The sequence below is a fragment of the Halyomorpha halys genome, unplaced genomic scaffold (assembly GCF_000696795.3).
Source record: "Halyomorpha halys isolate HHAL.00 unplaced genomic scaffold, Hhal_1.1 Scaffold108.1, whole genome shotgun sequence".
Classification (NCBI taxonomy): Eukaryota; Metazoa; Arthropoda; class Insecta; order Hemiptera; family Pentatomidae; genus Halyomorpha; species Halyomorpha halys.
The window spans coordinates 1,470,781-1,493,210 of record NW_027112950.1 but is presented as its reverse complement, the minus strand read 5'-3'; the positions used below and the strand labels follow the sequence as shown (position 1 = coordinate 1,493,210).

Below are 22,430 nucleotides of genomic sequence, written 5' to 3'. Positions count from 1 at the left end.
ACAAGATAGCAACAATAATTAATAAAAGGAAATACAGAATAAAATGAAAGTAACAGATAATTTAGGTACATTATTAATATTGGAAGAAAATGCAGTTTAAGTATAACACTTACTCTTATAATACTTACATTATGCATTTTCTTTTTATATTACTTATGTATCTAAATTATTTGTTAATTTCTATTTATTCTATATATCCTTTTATTCATTATGGTTGTTATCTTATTTTTTTTTTTCTTAGACCTGATGAAGGCCTGAAATTCTAGCTATAACGTTGGCACCAATAAAATGAATTTTTAGTTTTATTTATAAATCTTCATTGATCATACCCCCTGCCATCTTCTTCTCATATAATATCCATGGTCCACATCATTCTCAATTGTTATGGTCTTGGATCTGTATACTGGATTTTATTCCAATTCAATTGATTTAAATTTTAATACTAACTGTTTATCTTTCTTCAGTAATCAATCATATCTAAGTAAGTTTTACCCAACAGAGCGACTCTAGTTCTTGGTTTCCTTCCTCAAGAGCTGCTTGGAACCAGTATGTATGAATATTACTATAAGGAAGACATTTGTCATCTTGCAGAATCTCATAAAGCAGCTTTACAAAGCAAAGAGTCTATAACTACCAAGGTAATTGATATACAGATTATATAAAGACTCTTTAAACACATTTTTATAATAAAAAAATAGATAAAGGAATGGCTAATGGATTTTTTTCAGGTTTACAGATTCAGGAGCAAAGAAGGAAACTATGTCCAGTTACAAAGTGAGTGGAAATCTTTTCGAAATCCATGGACTAAAGAGGGAGAATATCTTGTAGCCAAGAATTCTCGTTTAATGTAAATAAAGTATATTTATGATCAAAAAATCATTATATCATTTAAAAATATTGTATACAAAGTTTACTTAAACATCTTTAATAAATTGATGTATTCATTTTCCAGGACAAATTTTGATTCTCAAGTTGAGAGCAGCGTAGAAAGAACAGAAGGATCAAATCAATCACAAGGAAACTTTGATTATTACCCAAGTTCACAAAGTATGAACACTTCCAGTCTAATCACATAATTAATATTATTGTTTAGAAATTAGTTGGCATGACTGGAAATGGCATTGACATGACTGGACCTGGAGTGCCCTCTTTTCACCTCTTAGTGTCTTTAACGTCTCTTGTTCCACGATGGGGCTGGTGCTCCCTGTGTCTAAAAGACACCTCACACGTCCTCTAATGCTAATATAAGGCAGACCACAGTATCTTCTCCTCACATTTATTAACCTGCAGTGGCCCCTCTGCTGGTGCTCACCTCAAATTCCTCCCTGGGTCTCCCCTTCTTCTTCAATCCACCTCCACATGCTTCCCCTTCTTCTCTATCCTCATCTAGGCTCCTGTATGTCTGCTTATGTCTCTGAGGTGTTATAATTAATTGAGTAATCTGACCATACAATTGAAAATTATTTAAAACGTATCTTTAATATTATAGTTTTATTATATCTTATATTTCACCACTGACATATACACAATTTTGAGCACACATTATTAGTTACTATGTTTAATCAAAATCTTGTAATTGCAGTGAAATGGACCTGATGGACCAAAATCTTGAAACATCAAAGTGCCGACTTTTTAAATAAAAACTCATTCTACAGAAGATATTCCACAAGAATTTTAACATATTTGTTAGTAGTTGAGTCTTTCTATACTGTTATTTATTACTTTTTGCTTTTTAGATAATGGAACAGATATTCCTGGTCGAGACATACCGAAATTCATCTCTTCCAATGTAGAAGCCAGTAACATTGGTCGCCAGATAGCTGAAGAAGTGATTGATGAACAGAGAAAGGCACTCGACTCACCGACGACGACCAACAACAGCACGCCCTCACCTTCCCACCTTCAGTCTTACACTGAGGTGGGTGTTAAGTATAGCCTCAGTTCTTGTGATCTTTCTTTAACATTCCTTCGTCATAGTAAGAACTTTGGCACTTTAAATGAGGTAATTAGTCCAAGGAGATACAACTCCTTTATCTTCAAAATTAATGTGTTTTATTTAATTTTCATTCATGTTTCCAGTCCAATGATTTCTTCTGAACACCAGAAATTCCAACTGATATAACCATAATCATAGTTATAGAATGCCTACTAACAAATAATAAGTTATAAATATATTATTATTAGAAGAGAATCTTTCACTTATAATTTTAAAATTAGAATTCTTTTTAAAGATTGTAATTTTTTTTGGTAAATTTATTAAAACTAATTGTATACTAATTGTCGGATCTTGTTTATATAAAATACAGTTGCAGAGTGGTATATCTCCTCCAGACAGGCAATCAATTCTTACAGAAAGTAATTGTACTGGCCAAACCATCACAGTTGGAAAATATACCAATGGAAACGATGACAATTATTCTGCTATTAGAAATAATGTTACACTTTCAAGCCTTGGTAGTGATGCAGGTAAAATCCTAAATCATATTAATGTTATTTATGTGTTTACACAAGACTTTGGGTGAAAAGAGGTATTGTCAATAAAACTTGAATGCAAGAAAAACAAATTTCAAAGTTTTACTGCTCTTATAAAATGCAAATCTTGTTTTTACAAGCGTGATATCATACAATTATCCTTATTAATTTCTACGTTTTAAATGTTGAGAGTTCATTCATGAATTTGTTGATGTCTGTTTTTCCTCTTTATGCATGTATATAAACTTTCATTCCCCTTTTAGTCAATTTTGAACCCATTTTTAAAAGATATAGAACCATTTTTTTACCACATAGAAATAATTAAAAAAAAGCTTTGATCCCTCAATCAATCATAATAATCCTGATAATTCACAAGCAGGAGGCGATGGGGATGAAATGATGGAAATGATCGGTTCTGCAGTCTCACCGCAACAAGCTGTTCCAAACGATGGCAACGACGAAGCTGCGATGGCTGTTATCATGTCACTTTTGGAAGCTGATGCTGGACTCGGCGGACCTGTTGACTTTACAGGCTTGCCTTGGCCCCTCCCATAATTGTCTTTATTAATTTACATACATAAGATAGTTTAATAAGATCTCAGAAAAATTTTGACTTACCAAACTGACACTTGGAGTTAAATAAATAGTGAAAACTGGTCTATAATTGTAAGATTAGAGCATGAATATGTTTCAACTGATGGTATTCAATAATGCTTTTCATATCATCCTTATCAAGGAAAATTAAATTTAAATGTTACCTTATATTTAGAAATTAATTAGAAGTTACCATCATTCAACCAAAATGACAAAAAAAATCATTTTGTTTGGTGAGATATGTATACATTTTTCCAGCATAAATATTCTAATTGTAAATAAATGTACATATTTGTAATTTATAACCAGTGTATTGATAGTTAATGTGAATACGTAGATATAGGAAAACATATTTTATTTTTTGAAAAAAGCCAGTTTTTCTACTTACTATTTTTTTTTTTTTGAGAGAGAGAGCCTCAAATCAGAGAGTGTTTTAAAGTCCCTGCAATAATGCTTAAAATGAAAACAATACATAGAGTTATTATTCCAAAACAAGTTGTTGAGAATCAATCAAACAATGCTAATAGCTTTAAATTCATAAACAAATGTTACTGTATAATTTTATTATAATTATTATGAAAACAAATAGTTGAAAAAGAATCGATAAACAAATTTCAGATAGTTTTTCCAAAGGCACAACTGAAATTTGTAAGATAAAAACTAGAAAGTGCTAAATCTCTTACAAACATCAACAAGGCAATTAATTGAAACCAATAATAATTGGTAAACAACTAAAAGTATAATCTCTCCTCCACTTTGAAAAGATAAAATAAATGAGTTTTACATAACCTAAAGATTGAATACTTTTAATAAAAGAGAGTTCTAAGCATGTCATTATTACTGAAGAGACTGATTAGCACTATATTCAACATCAATTTTTTTCAGGAATTATAACTTCCAGGAAATCTGATGCGATAAATATAGTTAACAATATCATAAAAAAAATACTTGCCTACTTCTACAGATTATCTTTATCTTAGTTTTACCAACCAAAGAAACATCATTTATATTTTACTCAACATCTTTAAATAAATTAGGAAAACTTAAATATGTATAATTTGTTAAATATGTAGATATTCTTGTAAATATTAATCATGTTAAAAAAAATAAATTTGAAAACCCATTAAAAATTTTAAATTTCAACCAATTCAAAGAACCATTTTGTTTTAATAAAAATATTTCATTAATTATGATTTCCTATAAAAACATAAATTTTATCTGTTATTGTACTGTAGAATACTCAGTTCAATTAATTTTATTCTTTTTCCACAGAAAACCATTATATTTTTGTCATTGTAAAATAACGCATTTTTTACTTTATTTATCTAACTATTTATATTGTTGCTCAAAGTTTATGTATTTATTTTGTTACAATAAAGGAAATAAATTAAACCTAAAATTTATTTCAGATCCTCGTAAATTTTTGTGTAAGATACAAGCTACAACAATTTTATACACTAAAATCTTTAATTGAATTCAGTTCAGCATATTTGAAAGCACCTATGTATGTTTTTACAACAAAATCTTATATTGTAACAAAAATATGTTTCTAATGAAATTTAAATAATGCAGGTATAAAACAAAAATTGTATTTGATAATTTTGGCTTATGTTTGTTTTTTGGTGTGCTGAAACTGAAAATGAATTCTGACTTGTTTGTTCCATCATGAGCAAATTTTTGGTAAATTCTGGATATGTAATGCCAGTTTTGTAGCACTAAATTTTCATGAAAATCTTTCATAGACCCTTGCTTACTCAACTGATAAACTTCAACCTTAACTTATGGCATCAAATGGACTCTACCAGGTCAATTGGAAATATATATATATATATATATAATACAAGGTATTAATGATTGTTGAAATATAAGTGAGTATTTTATTTTATTTTTATTTCCTTTAAATCTATCAATTGTGTACCCTAACCTAACCACTGGTCCTAAACACCTTAACTACTAAATACAGTAATGTACACATATTAAATATCAGTAAATCCATGCTAATTGCTTAATGAACTAGTCATAAATCCAAACTATACCAAAAGTTTGATAGTACACTAGATACATTATTAAAAACTAAAGAGTGCAATCATAAAGTTATGTCTGAGAAATTTAAAATACCCTTATACTAGAAAATTTTATTTCTAGAGACCCCTATCTTTTCATCTAAGTCTACAAAAGAAATCAAGCAGTGTATCCCATTTAACCCAATTCATTGGGGCAAATGGAAATGTTGAAATATTTTTTGTTAAGAAAACTGAGATTCAGCTATCAGAAAATCTGGTAGATATTTGGGTAATAAAATACTAACCAGTGGTAAAAAAAAATAGAAAGACTCACAGAAGAAATGTAGGTGTGAGTTCAATCAGAAGTTGAATTAATGAAATTATAGGATCTATTTTCCTTAGTTTTATCGATTAGTATAAAAATCTGGTCCCTAGAGATTACTTATATGCAACTTTACATAATAAAAAAAATTGACTCTTCAGGCAAAAAGAAATAATTTGTTTTATACATAATAAAAACTGATTTAGTAGAATTGGGTTTGGAGGGCCATCACTGGAAGGATGTATGCAGAGAGCGTTTAGTGGTATCGGCATCGAACCTTTGGGTTTATTTGGCCTTCATTATTATTACTACAATGCATAATAAATAAAAAAAGAAAAAATAACTGTTATATGCACCGAAAACAGAAATAAATAAAAAAAAATGGAAAGAAAAAGAGAATTTATGACTGCATTGAGAATTGAGATACTAAGGACTTAAAGGAAATAAACATTAATTAAAGTCACCTGAAAGAGCTTTATTAGTTGATAAAACATTTTTAAAAGAGACTGTACATTCTCTAGATGACTAGAATGTTACTGAAATAGCTACAATTCAATTTCAATATTGGTTTATTACTACAGCAAATCAGGTGTTGATGATCCTTTGGTTTTACGCCGCAAAGCCACAACAAATTATTATAACAAGTAGGAAGTACCTAATACACAAAATTGGTTTCAGAAAAAGACATGTCTTCCTTTCTTCAAGAAATAAATGACAAATATACATTTCTTACTAAAAAAAAAATTAGTAATATATTAGAATATAAAATAATCTTCTGATTGCTTTCTGAATCAAAAATTACTATTAAATAATAAATTTAATTTCTAATTCAGTTTATGGAGTAGATATATTTATAACAATTGTCAGCTTTATACATATTTACATTCTATTGTAGAGGGTATAAGAATATTCAAAAAATTAAATCATTCTTGAAAATTGTCTTCAGAATGTTTTTTCTTTTTTTTCTTTTTGGGAATAGAGATTTCATCAGAATCTAAACTATAATTGGTTTCTGTTTCTTGAGCAGGTTCTAATTCAGTTAATTTTCTTTTCTTTGATTTTGAAATTTCTGTTGTCGGGCGAGACATAGTTGGTCCTAAGTCTTCATTAACAGAGAGAACCTTTTTCTTCTTGTTCTTATTTTTCTTTTCAGGAGAGTCATTTGTTTTGTCATTAGCTTCTTTTAATAAAGCATCAATTAACTCTTCAGACGTTACTAATCCTTCACTTCTATCTTCTAAACCTTCTTCTTGCAAATTATCATTATAAACATGTCCAGCCATGTCCCTTGATTTCCTTTCCTTTTCTGGAGAACAGTCATTGAGTTGGTCATGAGCTTCTTTTATTAAAGCATCGATTAATTCTTCACTTTTGTTTACTAAACATTGTTCTTGTAAATTATTATTATTAACATGATCAGCTCTTGTACTACCTGATTTCTTTTTCACCTTTTTCTTTTCAGCAGCATGTTCATTTAGTTGATCATCAGCTTCTTTTATTAAAGTATCAACCAATTCCTCAGATGTTCCTACCTCTTCACCTCTACCTACTGAATCCTGTTCTTGCAAATCATCATTATAGCCACCATGGATCATACCCTCAGATTTTTTTTTCTTTTTCTTCTTTTCTGGAGAACAGCCATTCATTTTGTTATCAGCTTCTTTCATTAAACTATCGATCAATTCTTCAGATGTTGTGGGCTCTTCTCTATCATCTATGGTAGCTTGTTCTAGTAAATTATCATTGTTAACATGATGAGCCAAATCCTCTAATCTCTTTTTCTTTCTTTTCTTTTTCTTTTTAATATCTTCATCAGTATTGGATTTATTTTTCAATATTGTACTTTCTTCCATACTCTCATGGCCTCCTATCCCACTATCTCTGTCCTCAAAGTCCACCTCACTAAAACAAAATAACCATTATTACTATATTACAAAGCTAAAGTAGGAGAGGAGGTTACTATTCATCTATTACATATGTGAATATAAGTCAATAATATAATAGAGCTTTCTATTAATAAATTCCAATTACCATAAGTCAATGAGCTTTCCTTTGATGAATGGTAATCTTCCAGAAAAGTTAATTTTAACAACTTCAAATATTACCGTTTGCCCAATGTTGACATCAAAACCAATCCAATTTTTAGGACACTCTGTATCATTACGTGGACGTGGGATGGATACATTAAAGAAGGAATGAACCAGAACACCAATATGATCCTTACTTTTTTTATTTACTTCACCTGCAACAAATTTTAACTCAAAACTAATTTAGTTAACTAAACAAATACTTAGTAATATCACAAACATAAACATTAGTAAGACCACACAAACATTTAGTAATATCACAAACATAAAAATTAGTAAAACCACAAAATAATTTAGTTAAACATACAACAAACAATTGAATTTAAAATAGTTTTTTACAGAGAGAAATAATAAACTTAAACATGAACAACAGTTGAATATAAAAGACATGTTACACCATTGGGGTGATAATCATTAATTGAAGAATTTTTTAACAAGGTGTACCACATCAGCTTTTTTTTAATCTTAGAAATGAACCAACACAAAATTTTACAGGCCATTCTGCGATCTAAAACCTGTGCCAACAAGAGCTAGATGTCTATCAGGTAACAACCCTAACCCTCCCACACGTTTTAGACAAAACTTAGCATGTCTACAAAAGAAATTAAGCAGTGTATCCCATTTAACCCAACTCTCTGGGGAAAGTGGAGATGTCAACAAAATATATAATACAAATTTTTAGAACCAGAAATCCAAAAATCTTGTTAACATTTGGATGACAAGAGATCAACTAGGGGTAAAAATCTAATTTTTCCTATTTCTGGCACTTTTCCATTTCCATGCCTCAATTCATTAAAGCTTTTTACCCAGAGGTTAACATCCACATTGTACTGCAGTGATATTGACATGATGCATCAAAAACTTGAAAAAAAAACAACAATCTACTACATTGGTTAATTGGAAGGGACCTATACTCTTACATGACATCACCATATCTCATGTTTCACAACAAACACTGAAGAACCTACACGAGTTGTGCTACAAAGTCCTTCCACAATCACCTTATTCACCAGACTTATCTCCAACTACTTTCGATCTATCCAGAAATCTAGAAATTTGGAAAAACATCCTTAAAGATAAAATTTTTGAAATAATGATTCGCAGGTCAAAAACACACTTTCTGACCATTTATTTACAAAACCCTAAATTTTTCAGATCTGGGATTGAAAAGTTGATAACACATTGGGGAAAATGTATAGAATAAATATTTTTAATAAAAATGTTTTGATTTCATGACTTAATAAAGTTGCTTTGCTAAATAACTTTTCTTGTGAAAACTGAAATTTTATATGAAACGACGCAATAGTAATGGGTAACAAAGGAAAAAATCAAACCTAAATTCATTATGGATGTCCACAGAACATGAAGAAATACCAAGTTTTAACTTCTTAATCATCAATGCAGGGTAAAAAGTAGTAAAAATAGATTAAGTAAGCATATCAAGAGACACTTAGAGGGGTAGTACCCAGCTTCATTTGAAAAATTAATAAATCAAACCAAACTTAAAAACTATAGCTAAAAGGTTCTACTAGATTTGTCCTAACCTAAAGTTAGTTGTATTTTCTATAAGAATAAACTGTTCTATGAATTGGGTTAACCGAAGAAAGATAGTCAGGGTGGTGGTCAATAAAGGTATCAAAATAGTAAAAGAGAACTATTTATTGTTAACCAACATTTCGTCCCACTTTCCAAGGCTAAATGAAAAAAACAAGATACAAACATTGTAAGAATTGACAAAACCTTAAAATAAATACACATAGAAAATAAAAAAAATATGTAAAAAATGCTAATTGGTTCAAACTTTTATGTTAGAAGACAGTTGACCATATGAAGTATATTGTAGGAAGATAGTCCAGGTGGCAGTCAATAAAGGTATCAAAATAGTAAAAGAAAACTATTTAGTGTTAATCAACGTTTTGTCCAACTTTAAAAAAAATACAATCAGTTTTTGATTTATTTATTAAATACAAGCTATCCCCGCAAATGGACACTATTGCTGTATTTGAGGATGTATGTAGATTTAATGGTCACAATTGATAGTTTGAAATACACTATTGTTTTTAATTAAAATTAAACATTTAATTATAGTTTATCATATAGATTTGGTAGCATGAATTAGACCAGTACATGCAATTAAGAATGAAAATGAAATTTGAACTGTTGGTCAGACCAACAGATAAAGAATGAGAAAAAATTACCTAAATCGGACCAGTATAAACGATGAAACAGGGAGGTTAGCTGTTAGCACTTTACCCCACTTCGAGATATCTGTCGGTCTGACCAATAGTACAAATTTCATTTTCGTTGTTTATTGCATGTACCGGTCAAATTCATTCCTTACAAAGTTGGGCAAAATGTTGATTAACACTAAATAATTCTCTTTTACTATATTGATACCTTTGTTGACTGCCACCTGGACTATCTTCCTACAATATACTTCATAAGGTCAACTGTCTTCTTCCATAAAGTTTGAACCAGTTTAATTAGAGGTCAATAATAAACTTTAAACCAAATAGCATTTCTTAAGTCTCAAAAATCTATCAATTAAAAAAATGATCTAACTAGAATTATTAAATTAGAGAAAAACTATAAATGACAATGTAGTGTTAAAAATACCTGACAAATGATTCCCAACTTCAGGCTTGAAAATATAAATGTCAGCAACATAATCCAAAACAAAATTTCCATCATCATTTAGTTGCACATGGTTAATCACCTTAATATTTTTATGACCCAAAATGATTCCTCTCAAGCTATACAGAAGTCAATTGATTAATTAATAAACAATAATAATAAGACAATGGAAGATACATTTCAATATAAAAGGACATGATGAGATACTTACACAGAATCATAAGTAGTTACTTTATCACTGAGTAACTGATTTACAGACCGCTTTATATTACTTAGATGCACAGATAATACTGTCAAGCTTCTACTACAATTTTCAATGCAATACACACAGGAATTTGAAGAATTGACTAAATTTTTCAAATTCGGTACACTATAAGAAACCTTTTTATGATCCATTGCTACATTACAGTGGACGTGACAATTTCAAAGGAAATTCAACATCAACAGATTCACGTTGTTCTCAATACCCGATTACAACAAATAAAGAGGCATGTTCCAACCAAAGAAACCTTTTTAACAAAGATATTATAACAGGCAAATGTACCTACTACTTAACTTAGTTGTGTAGTAGGTTATGCCGACGTCATCTTCTTCAATATTAAAGGTTCTTAAAAAAATGTCAATTATTATAAGGAGAAGATGGTCAGGGGTGCGCCCAGCTAATAAACACAAATAAACAAAAACTTATATATATATATTTTTTTTTTTTTGTGGCGACGTTTAAAGCTGAATTTTAGGCCTTGATCACGGTCTCTCGATCAAAGTTTCTGACTAGAGTCAACCTCTGCTCGAGTAACCTTGATGAAGGTCTGAAATTCAAATTAAAACGTCCGCACAAATAAATAGGTTTTATTTTATTTGCAGACTGCACCCCCGACCATTTTCTCCTCATATTAATTAATCAACGGTCAACTAACTACACCTCATTGTCAATTATTATAATGATACTCGGAGTATCCCATCTAATCCACCTTTATGAGAGTTCTCACAGACTACTTCAAAGATAGAGTTCTATGATATATCTTCTTGACGTTAATTTGTTTTTATTATTTTCCCCGCAACTCTGTCTACAATACCCATTCAAACAAATTCCATTTCCTTTAATTCAAATATTTTTTAAAGTAATTCTTTAATCCAGCCAAATCGCTTTCTTTCTACTGTGCTGTTACATTTCTTTTCAAACCATTCATTTATTTTTCTTTCTTGGTTTATGTCCAGAACTTTGATTGCTCCATCTTCTAAATAAGCTACTATACCTAATCTTATAAATTATAATTCTTTATTTATTATTATTTTTTATTTTTGACTACTTGATCACTTTCATTCCATTTATTTTTTTTCCATCACCAAACTACCTTAACAAAGTTCTGGTTGCTATATTTTGATTTTTTTGTAATCCTAACCATAGAAGGGTTCGTATCATAATCAGCTACTATTTTACTTTAGACTTCTTAAACTCGCTTTGCTTGAATAATGGTATATCTGAGAAAAAGAAAAGTTTTGATTTTATTTAGATTTGGACGTATGCCAAAGATAATACTGTAAATTGCAGTTACTTAGTTTACTCAGGTCGTTCAACATACTTTCCTAAAACTATTATAGTTTATACTAATTAACTCCAGTCTACAGAACAATCTATGGAATACCTCAAACACAAAAATAGAAAAAACTTTTCAGATGTGCCACTATCCAAACAAAGCAGGAATGTGACATTACATATAGTCCACGAGCCCAAGAGGAGGAAAAAATCAGTTATTAAAGTTAGTTTAAGTTACTAAAAGTAGTTTATAACATTTATCTCTGTAAGGGTAGAAGTTTTTATGATATTCGCATATGAAATTTACTCTGAACTACTAGAAGTCAATTTATTTAAGGAAAATATCCCTTATATGGAGCTCCAAGAGAAAAACTATTTTTTAAAAAACTTTTTGAAAGTGCTGCTAGGTTTTTATTATCCTAACTATACTTGGCAGACTCATCAAGTTTGAATAGTAATTATATATAGGTTTCATTGAAGAAAAAGGTGTGAAATAACTGACTTTTTTTTCCACCAGGCTCTCATACTAATTCCATGATGTGATCTTTTTGCTTCTTGGTACAACAATTACGTTCGTAGTCAATTACGTACAAATTCATATGACTTATCAATTGAATTAGGAAAGAAATAAGAACCAATCCTAAAACCAGACCTTTTTCTAAGGCTGCCATTTCTAAGTGATTGTTATTATTAGGTATTTCGTAGTAATTATACTATAACTATACTTTCCCAAGATACTCTTCTAGTCCAAATTCATATAAAGCCACAAATAGGGTCTTAAACGTTCTTTTGAAAATGTTATATGGGTAGTTCTAAAAAAAAAATCTGTTATAGTGATGTTAGGGTATTCCATCATAAGGATTATGCAAGATTCTCTTGAGTATAAAGATGAAAAATGGTTTATTTGTCACTCCCTAGCCTAGATGAAAATTCATAGGGAATTAGAGAGTGATCAGGATTTCAATGGAGAGACAAATGTTAAACTTTCTTTTTATATTAACTATTAGAACCCCTTAGCTTTGACTCCTTACCAGGAAACTAATGCTTGTAGAACAAATAAATAGGTCATTAGTAATTATTGCTCATCAATCATTATCATTATCGCCACCGTTTTTTTTTTTTTGTTAGTTACTTAGACCCCGACCTTAGATGGAATGTCAAGTGTTTTCGAAAGCACACGGAGACAACTGATATATAACCAGATTTACTTAATTTAAAAATACAACAAGGATTGAATTGATATAACAATATTTTTAAATTCAGAGTATTGTAAAATTATAAATTATATTAAATTTTACCAAGAAAAATATCAATATCATAATCTGTTATTCTTTTGAAAGAAAGATGATCCACAGTTTCAAACTTTCAGTAATAAAATCTTTAACTTTATCTTTACATTATAAAATCAATTATCAAGTCTCATGAAAAAGTGGTTTAAAAAGTAATTGACAGGTTAGTGCTTAATCATTTTTTCTGGAAGTTATTAGGAAATTATTTAACAAATTCTTTAAAATTTGAAATAGCTTTTAACCCTTTTTGCCAACGTACTAAAACTACAGTTTCAGTCAATTGTTTCCTCCTTCTGAGAAGATTATTACAAAAATTATTTGTAACTTATACCTTCTCTTCATACTTCGTTTTTACTAACTCGATAATGTAAATTTTATGCCTAATTGCCTTTCAGATTGATTAGGTCAGGCCGGTTCAGTTGCATTCATCTGCTTTCGGTAACAAAAGGCATTCCTCCACGGTGTGCAGCTTAACTATTTTCCATCGCTATATCAAATTGGATTTTAAACCTAAAAAGGTTATTAAAGCTTCATTTTTTTTTTGTTGCATACTATCCCAATCTCCATGATCCCAGAAAGCGATAAAAAATTGGGATTTTTTTTATATTTCGGCCCAGAAAACAACACTTTTTTTGAGAATCAACCACACATGATAACTTCTATTAAAATTGGTCCTCAAATATAAGTTTTATGGGCTGAAATAAAAAAAAAAGTATTTTTTATTTCTAAACTTTTATTACGACATTTTGTGTGTACAAATTATACAAAAGGCAATGTAATATATACATATATGCTAATCTTCAAGATTTTTGATTCAACCATCAGAGGCACGATCAAAAAGAACTAGAATCTGACTTGTGAAAATGCCATTTTTGAAGTGTTGTACGTCTACTAGCTAAAGTCTTATTGCGAAGAAGATTTAGACATTTTATCTTGTATCAAAGTATACTAGTGTAAAATTTCAAGTTGCAAGACCATATATTTATCTAAGATCTAGATACTCGAAAACATAGTGCAACGTCGAGAAAATATAGTCACACGGGTTTCGTCGTTTATTCCGATTATTTTAAATAGGATTTTTCCGCTTGGCATCTGCATTAGTTTTCTAAAAATGTATTAATACAGTCATATGATAAAGATACAATTAAACAATTGAAAAGGACTTACTGTTAAATATTTGCAACTTTCAGCAATAATAATCACCTTTTTAAAAGAATGTATGGGATATTATTTTAATATAAAAATGTAATTTACTACATTAATCTGAGTAGTTACAATCCAGAAGACTTAATTAATCTTGAATTTAAGGATGGATTTTCGTTAATTTGTAACTTACGTTTTCTCATTGATTAATTCTTACAATCATAGTACATTATATTTTTTTCCCATAGAACCTGCAGAATTATTTTTTTATACATTAAACTCTTTACAAATACAAAGTTTGCACAAAATTAAATCTTGAAATATGTGAATTATGACCCAATTCAATTATAAAGAGAACATTTCCTTAGGAAATACGATCGAGGCGATAGCTGGGAGAAGCTAAGTACTTACTCGCGTCAAAAGTCCTTTTTCCGGAGTAGCAATTTTAGTGTACTCGATGTTCATTTTATGAATTACCAAAGTTTCAAAGCTGTATAATAATTTTTAAAGCTGGTAGCTACAATAAATAAGAGCTAATGTCATTTTTTGATGTATCATTAACAAAACTTTACCAGATAATTTCTCAGAACATGGTTTTCAGGACAAACGCCCTTTTTCCAGCTACCACCTCAATTAACATTAAGAAAACAAAATAGTCAACCCAGTCTCCGAGACGTATTGTATAAGGTCTGAACATCATTTCCACGTTTCAGCTCATTCTAAAGTATTTTAGGCCAACGTTTGAGCCTCTTCAGGGATTTGGCTGGCATTTCTGGCATCTTCGTTGTATGTAGAAAGTAATTCCATCATTATTTTTTAAGCTAATTCACTTTCTTTTGAAGCCATTAGCCATTAATGAAGAAGTCTTAATTGCTAACTAAAAAAGGATAAACAACCTCATTTTCAACAAACAAACTCAGAGAAACTAGGCAGAGGGCGGTCTTATTTTAACTTGGAATATTGTGTATAAGTTTTGAAGTTTCCCCACCCGAAGCTTGCTAAGCTCATATACACAAGTTATTGCTTACCGTATTGTTAATATCTGTCTTACTATTTTCTTTAGCTAATTAATTATATCAAAAATTGTAAATAAGTTATAGTTATATCAAATAATAAAATTATGATACTTATATCTCAGAAATTAAGATGGAGCTGACTGTTAGGTAATCTTTAATCCACCTTTATCAGGTGGTTGTCAATGTATAACCAGTACCGTAACCTTTTGAATTCCTAACTCAGTGTAACTGAGTGTTTTATTTACATAATTGCAAATATTTGTGAACCTTACTATTTTATAGGTCTAATTCCTATTTATTTCAATATCAAATTTTGGATAGTTTAACAATAAAATCCTTTGCTAGGATGAGTTCTCATAATCATGTAGGACCTCCAAGATTAATGAGTAGTGAAGTGATTTTACCTAACAGTGGAGAAGCTGAACAACCATTTTGTATTCTGAAACTTAATGTATGTAAGCCCATAATTTGATAATAAATAGCTTTGAGTTTTATTATTACCTTCATGATTTTGTAAGATTCAAGCTAAAAACAATTCAAGACACTCTTGTCCAACAAAAACAAAAATGTAGCCACAATTATTCTTAGAGTGGTTGAGTATGTAGGTAAATAAGAAAATCAGTGCAAAGTAAATGCTGGACTGCTCTGTATAATTGCTATTTTAATTTTTTAACTTTTTTTTTTTGTAATATTTTGAGAAACTAACATTTGCCTGTGTCACCCCTGGCATATGCTTGGTGCACACCATTTTGTGAACCGTTGTACTAGTGTACAGAACAAGCTCTGGCTACAATGGCATTGTAAGATAGATTGCCGGCATATGTACATACTATTATTCCATTGTATATATTTGTAATTTGTTTGTTTATTTTTTTTTTTTAGGAGGTAGGAAAAAATAAATAAAAATTTTTTGTTATATAAAACCATAAAATACATGTAGGCCAAAGCCGGCATACGATAATTTAAAAAAATTACTAAAATTATGTAAAGTTTTTTTTGTCGTCTCCGAGGGTGTATTTCAAAAAGCCTTGGACAGGTTTCTTATATTTTTTGACTTAGTAACACCAAAAGAAGCTTCATTGAAGTCGGTGATCCTACATGCATTGTATAAAATAATATGGGTATCCGGTCTGAATTTCCAACATTGAATGCAGAATTTAAAACTTTCTTTTATCATCATATCTTGAATTTTCTAGTTATTTTATTTCTGTTACCAAGTGTTTTTTTATGAACAATGTAACTACTAAATATCTATAACCACATTGAAAAATCAATTTTTAAAATTATGATGTGTTAATTTAACTCATTTAATTTACAGGTAGAAAATAAATCTGACATTGGCGAAAGCACTAAGGAGTATAATATTGGACTTCCATCTACTACTTTAAATATCTTATTAGACAGTTTTGGAAAAATAAAAAATCAGCTACATTTGTTAACTGAAAAACACAATAACTAATCATTTATGTTAAAAAATATATGTTATTTACAAAAAAATAATATTTTTTATTTCACCAAGTATCACTTTATGGATTGAAATACATATCACTCTAAATTAATGGACAGTTTAAATAAATAGCCATTCATTATCGGATTGTTATGTTTGAAATGTCAGTTCATGGGGTATGAGGGAAATGAAAGAAAAATAAACTTCCAAAGTACTATTTTTATTGAAAATAATTTAATTCGCTTCCCCTCCCCCTCCCCAATTGAAGACAAGTAAGGTGAATGGTGTGGATATGGTAAAATCTATTTTTCCACGATTTTCAGATAATGTAATCTTTTTTTCTAATTACCACCAAACATAGTACGTATGTTATATGATCTGAAAATTTTAGTTCTACAACATCCATCATATTCACCCGACTTGTCTCCAATTGATTGCTATTTTGTTCAGAACGGTTGAATTAAAAAAAAAAAAAAGTGAAAATGAGATAAAATTTACATTTCTTTATTTTATCAATTCTAAGCTAAAAAATTTCTTCAAACAAGGGATACATATTTGTGTTTGGTGTTGAAAAAGATGTTTAGAAGCTAATGGAAGATATTTGAAATGAAAAAAAAATTTAATAACAGCATGGAACTGATACGTTTGTTACATGTTATTAACCAATAATACGAGAATCTCCATATCTTTGTTTAATCTTGTTTAAAGGTGTAAAACCTTTTGGTTATCAATACATGCTATATCTTTGGCTTCTATCTTATTGAATGGATTCTTCTCATTATCTCTTACTTCGACACTATATAGCATGTCGCAATTTCAGCTTCTCATCCTAAATACATAAAATATAAATGATGGTTAACTTATGATGGATGGTTCATCAAGATAATATTTATTAGAAGATCAGACAATATTAGAAATATTTTCCTCTTTTAGAATAATTTCATATCATTTAATATGAGTTAATAAGATTATAAATAATTTCCTCTTGTTATCCTTCTGCGAAAAGATTAATTGAAGATTTAGGTTAATGGGGATGGATCAGTAGATCTGCTGGAAAAAATCTTGATACAATCCAAGAAGAAAATCATAGATGGAAATGGAAAAGATGGAAGAAAATCATCTGAGAAAATACCTTTAAAGCGTGGGACTGACAGTGGGCAACAACCAGGAAACCTGCTATCTTGAGAAGATATTTCCTTACTGCACAGACTTGGAAGAAAAATGGGTTAATCCTCACATGGGTGAGTATTTCTGCTCTAAGCTGTTTTGTCGGGGAAAGGACATAGATCTCCTGTACCCAGTTCCAGTACTGGCTGAGTACATATTGTGAATTATACCACATTTGAGTCAATGAGGGCTAAACTGGTGAAGGAAGAGTCCTCTTTTATTTTCAGATTTCCCTCAGCTGGTGACTACCATTACCTTTACTAATCTATCAGTAAACCCCGTTAATTTTAATGTAGAAAGAAAGGAATCCTGTTTCTGGGCAACTGACATAAAAGTGAGAAGAATAATAGATGATATGATTTAAACGAACCTAATTAGTTATTTAAAGATTTTTATTGGTGACATATGTATGTACTGTATATTGTTGCCAACAGATCACAGTCGAAAGGCAAGAAAAACTGAAAGATAAATTAAATTAATAACAATAACAATGTGAACCTCTATGACCTCTTAAGGGTCATTGGTTCAGTACTTTATGAGGAAGAACTGTTTTTAGAGCAACGGTTAAACAAGGAAATGATTTTTTCAAGATCTTGCTCACCAGATTTTTCCCCAATTATGAGGGTACCCACTTTATGAGGCTGTGGACCTCAGGAGGGCTGCAGAACTCACAGGGTCGACTCATAGCTACAGTACAAGAGAAAATAATTGTTCAGCTGGATTTGGACTCGGGTCCTTGGAGTCTAGTAGCCTAATGCCTTACCACTGTGCCACAATGCTCTCAAAAAATGAATAAATATTAAAACCTTTTTAATTCCAAATCTGAAGCAAATCTTTTTAATTCCAACATTAATTCATCTCCTTTCTCTAAGCCAAAGGTTCCGAATAAATGGACCATGGGTAGAGTTCAGTAGCACATAATTTATATGGAATTATTGTTCAATCTGCTTTATAGTTCCCTTAATTATGTTTTAGTGTTAAATACTTTATTGAAGTGCATCAGAATGCACTTTCAAGCAAATTAATGATCAATTATTTTCCATGGGGGGACTTGACCTTTGTTCCATGTTAGGACTATTAGGGGAGCTGTGGTTAGTACAATTTATTTATGGTTCAGTTGGCCTCTGGCTTCTATGAGTTGGGATCCACTGCTTTAAGTCCTAGTAAGATTAGAGTAGATAAGATTGGACCTTGTTACTAGGTTATTAAAAAATTTGTTGCTGCTCTGAACACAAAATAAAACAACTTGATGTTTCTAATGCACTGACGTCATTTTGGTATTGATAAGCTATTTTGATACTATGCTGAGTGGCTACAGCAGATTTTGGTACCAGTTCACATCAGCACCTCCAACTTGCCTGTGTCTACTTTCGGATAAATTCAGCTACTCTCAGCACTCCACCATATATTAAGGCCTTAAGAAATATATTATATTGAGCCTACCCACCAAGTTGGAGGAGCTGAAGTAAACTTATATGAAGAAGTATATTACTCATTTTATCTCTATTTTTATGATTTATATATTATGTTAATACTTCTGTCATGTTTTCTCCTCATTGTATTTTCTTGTTTTTAAACCTGAAATCTGCATTTAATAAATTTTTGGTGTTATGCTCGACAGCCATTGAGACTATCTTCTTGATTAACTATAAGGTCAGCTATTAATATGTAATTAAAAAAGTGTATTTTTACAGTAGATTACAGTTAAAAGTCAATTAGAAATTATATAAAAATGAGAAAAAAACTAAAAGGAAAGAGAGAGGAAAATTCATATTTAGGTAATTCTAGGAAGATTCCAAATAAAACCTATATTATCTCAAATAGTAGTTAACAGAGTCAACTTTTTTTTCTTTTAGAACACAAGGAGATCGATAGATCTCTCTCAATAGAACGAGATATCATTCAGTGATTTTCAATTAACAATGGAAGGAGGAGCTTGAGTACTGACAGCACATGTTATATCATGCTTATTACCAGAAGAACCCCAGTTAGACTTAAGGATAAATGAGCAAAAGATCAGTTGTATTTTTAGAAAATGAAGTTCTCTACACGTTGTACATTCAATTTATGTCAGTGGTATACAGATAAAAAAAATTAGTGAACGATAGATTCAATGATGTTTTTATGCTGTTTAGAAACTGCTGAATTTTAAGTCATATCAGTAATAGAAAATTCTTAAGACATCCTATGTACCTGAGAAATGAATATGGTATAGAAGATTTATACACCATTCTTATTTGGCAAACATCAGTAGATTCCAAAATGTAAAACTTACTTAAAGACGTATGCAATTTCCATCATCCTGTGGTTTATTAACCTGTTGGAGGAAACATGATTTCACTACATCATCTAGAGGTAAATCTTGTGTCATAGGTGGGTATTGATCTTTCCACAACTTTGAACCCTCTATAATCGCCAACATTGCTGTTTTGGTTTGTGTTCATTGTGCAATGAGGGGTGAGAGAGGGAGAGATGAATAATGTGAGACAATGCAGTTATCTTGGAGGATTGTTGATCCTTAGAGGATTTTAATGCCTTTTTAGGAATGAGCAAGTTATTTTATTCATTAACTAAAATTTAGAACAAATTATTAAAAAAAAAAAATTACATAAATAGAATTTATAGAGGTATATTTAATGACTAGTCTTGAGCTAAAAATTAATTGTTTAATTATCTAATATACTTTACCTGATTCTGCTGACCCTGGCTTGTAGATTTGTACTCACATTTACTGCTTGCTCTTGTAGAAACTCAATGCATAATATTTCTTAGATAGTAATATATATTTATAGAGATATAATACAATTAGATTAGTTTCAATTACTTGTTTTGTTTAATTAGAGTTGATTTGAAATCATAAAAAAATTAAATAAAATATCTAAAACTCAGAAGATTTTTTATTCAGTTGTTAATTACTATCTATTAATTATTAAAGAAAATAAATAAACTTCGATAATGCCTTGTAGAATCCTGAGATTAAAATAAAATGTTTTTAATTTAATATTAAAACATGTGCCTATTACTGAATCTGAATGTTGGGAAAGAAAGGATTTAGGGTTTATTTTTCATAATGTTTTATGATCATAAATGGAAATCCCACAATAAAAATTACATTTATGGACTTCATAGATAAGGAATGACAAGTGGCTTTATAAAATAGTGAATATTGCAAATGTAATGTATTTACTTGGTGTTTTTTACTGTAATACATACCTATTTCTACTTATAAAAATAGCGATTACGCCTCGCAAAAAGCTTATTGGTTACAAATCAATATTCATACGTAGCCACATATTCTGATTGTAAGGCATTGTCATTAGTTTTGTCTGCATAAAATTATTGTTATACTGATAAATGATCTATAACATTGTACTTTTATGATGCGATTTATTGCATTTTAGTTATTAGGCAAATAAAAACACAGTTCAATTCAAAAATTCAATTCTAACCAATGTTTATAGCCCTTATAAAGTCAATATTTTAAAAAGTATTTTTCACAGCCATACCACTATAAAATTATGAATGAATCAAATGAAAATTAACAACTACTTAGTTCATTTTATAAGTTTACAACAATATAATTCATTTGGGAGGTGAGGTATTAAAATGAAATTTTATAGAACCCCAACCTAGAGTTGAAAATAGTATTCTTTCAACAATATATTTGTATTAAAATGTTAGATATGTCGGCTAATAGCAAATGAACATCATTTTGATTTTGAAATTATAAAAATGGTTAAAGTAACCAATTAATACTATTATAACATTTTCAGGGGTAAGAAACTATAAATAGTTCTTCACTTAACTTTTCTCTTCATATTTCAATGGTCAACAATGACATAGTCAGGTGTAAAACAAACAATGGTGTCATATTTACATTGTATATACAGTACAAGAGGCTGTAAATATAATTATTCTTAATGTAATTTCTTTTGAAAAAAGTATCACTGCTTATATTCTTAATTGTTTTAAACTTGAGTAATACCATTTAATTGACTTAATAGTAATATCAAATGAAACATTGTATAATCTAAATATACAAAAATATTGAATAAGCATTAGTGGTGATGTTAATTTAGAGTTTAAAACATTTATATATCTGAAAAAATATCTGCTTTTCTTTTTATATATATACTTTTTAAAATTAAAACTAACAGACGTTAATATACATAGTTAGGTCATGTTGTTTTAAATCAACCCTATTTATTAACATCACCAATATTAAAATACATAGACAAATTATCACAATGCAAACATAAATGAAAATAAAATTGTGGTTGACTTTAAAATATAATGCTATTCAAATAATTTCAAGAATTGATGTAATACTCTAAGTACAGAAAGTGACATTGACTTATATGATATACATTTTAGAACCAATTTTGTACAGTTATTCATTGGCAACCAATTAATGTTATTTATATTTCTAATTCATATCTCATCCCCCATTTAATTTTTTTTTTTATTGCTTACAATGCACAACCAATCTAGGTATAATAACTTATATATTGTCCATTAAAAACACTTTGTTCCTAGGTTTAACATATTTTTTAGGGTGAGCGGCAATGGCTTTAAATTACAACAACGACAACATGGTTACGATATGTGTTGCACTAAAGTAAAGTTACTCTGTATTCTAAAATACAATACAAATTATTACATGGAAGATGTACATTAAGTTATATTCGTTTATTCAATAAAAATTGATATGTTCTAACA

The 22,430-nt window shown here is 29.6% G+C and overlaps 2 protein-coding genes and 1 long non-coding RNA gene across 10 annotated transcripts in view; 2 read left to right on the top strand and 1 right to left on the bottom strand.

The window, feature by feature from the left end:
• The window catches only part of cyc (basic helix-loop-helix ARNT-like protein cyc), a 145,892-nt gene extending 141,494 nt beyond the window's left edge, over positions 1-4,398 (top strand). For 2 of the 8 annotated variants that reach the window (XM_014415904.3, XM_024363151.2), the window contains exons 9-14: positions 500-638; positions 729-847; positions 953-1,047; positions 1,737-2,002; positions 2,307-2,466; positions 2,849-4,396. In XM_014415904.3, the coding sequence (XP_014271390.1) occupies positions 500-638; positions 729-847; positions 953-1,047; positions 1,737-2,002; positions 2,307-2,466; positions 2,849-3,027 (958 nt within the window). In that variant the 3' untranslated portion in view covers positions 3,028-4,396. Of the gene's footprint in view, positions 1-499; positions 639-728; positions 852-952; positions 1,048-1,736; positions 2,003-2,306; positions 2,467-2,848 lie in introns of those variants that run through there. The other 6 variants (XM_024363162.2, XM_024363159.2, XM_024363149.2 and 3 more) reach the window with 5 other exon arrangements.
• A 1,767-nt stretch (positions 4,399-6,165) lies between these two features.
• Polr1F (RNA polymerase I subunit F) lies at positions 6,166-10,619 on the bottom strand. The gene is made up of 4 exons (XM_014415917.2): positions 10,324-10,619; positions 10,095-10,231; positions 7,423-7,633; positions 6,166-7,293 (listed from the first exon to the last, which is right to left on the bottom strand). Exons 1-4 carry the CDS (start codon positions 10,506-10,508, stop codon positions 6,315-6,317), a joined length of 1,512 nt encoding a protein of 503 aa, XP_014271403.1. The 5' UTR covers positions 10,509-10,619; the 3' UTR covers positions 6,166-6,314.
• A 4,646-nt stretch (positions 10,620-15,265) lies between these two features.
• On the top strand, positions 15,266-16,597 carry LOC136796560 (uncharacterized). The gene is made up of 2 exons (XR_010844286.1): positions 15,266-15,548; positions 16,416-16,597. It is a non-coding gene; the product is annotated as an uncharacterized lncRNA (long non-coding RNA).
• Positions 16,598-22,430: the final 5,833 nt, after the last annotated feature.

Excerpts from the sequence above, each read along its gene's own strand:
- Polr1F (XM_014415917.2), bottom strand. The coding sequence starts at position 10,508 with ATGGATCATAAAAAGGTTTCTTATAGTGTACCGAATTTGAAAAATTTA. Across the intron at positions 10,232-10,323 it reads GTAACTACTTATGATTCTGT|CTTGAGAGGAATCATTTTGG; the intron begins GTAAGTATCTCA and ends ACTTCTGTATAG. Across the intron at positions 7,634-10,094 it reads AGTTGGGAATCATTTGTCAG|GTGAAGTAAATAAAAAAAGT; the intron begins GTATTTTTAACA and ends AATTTGTTGCAG.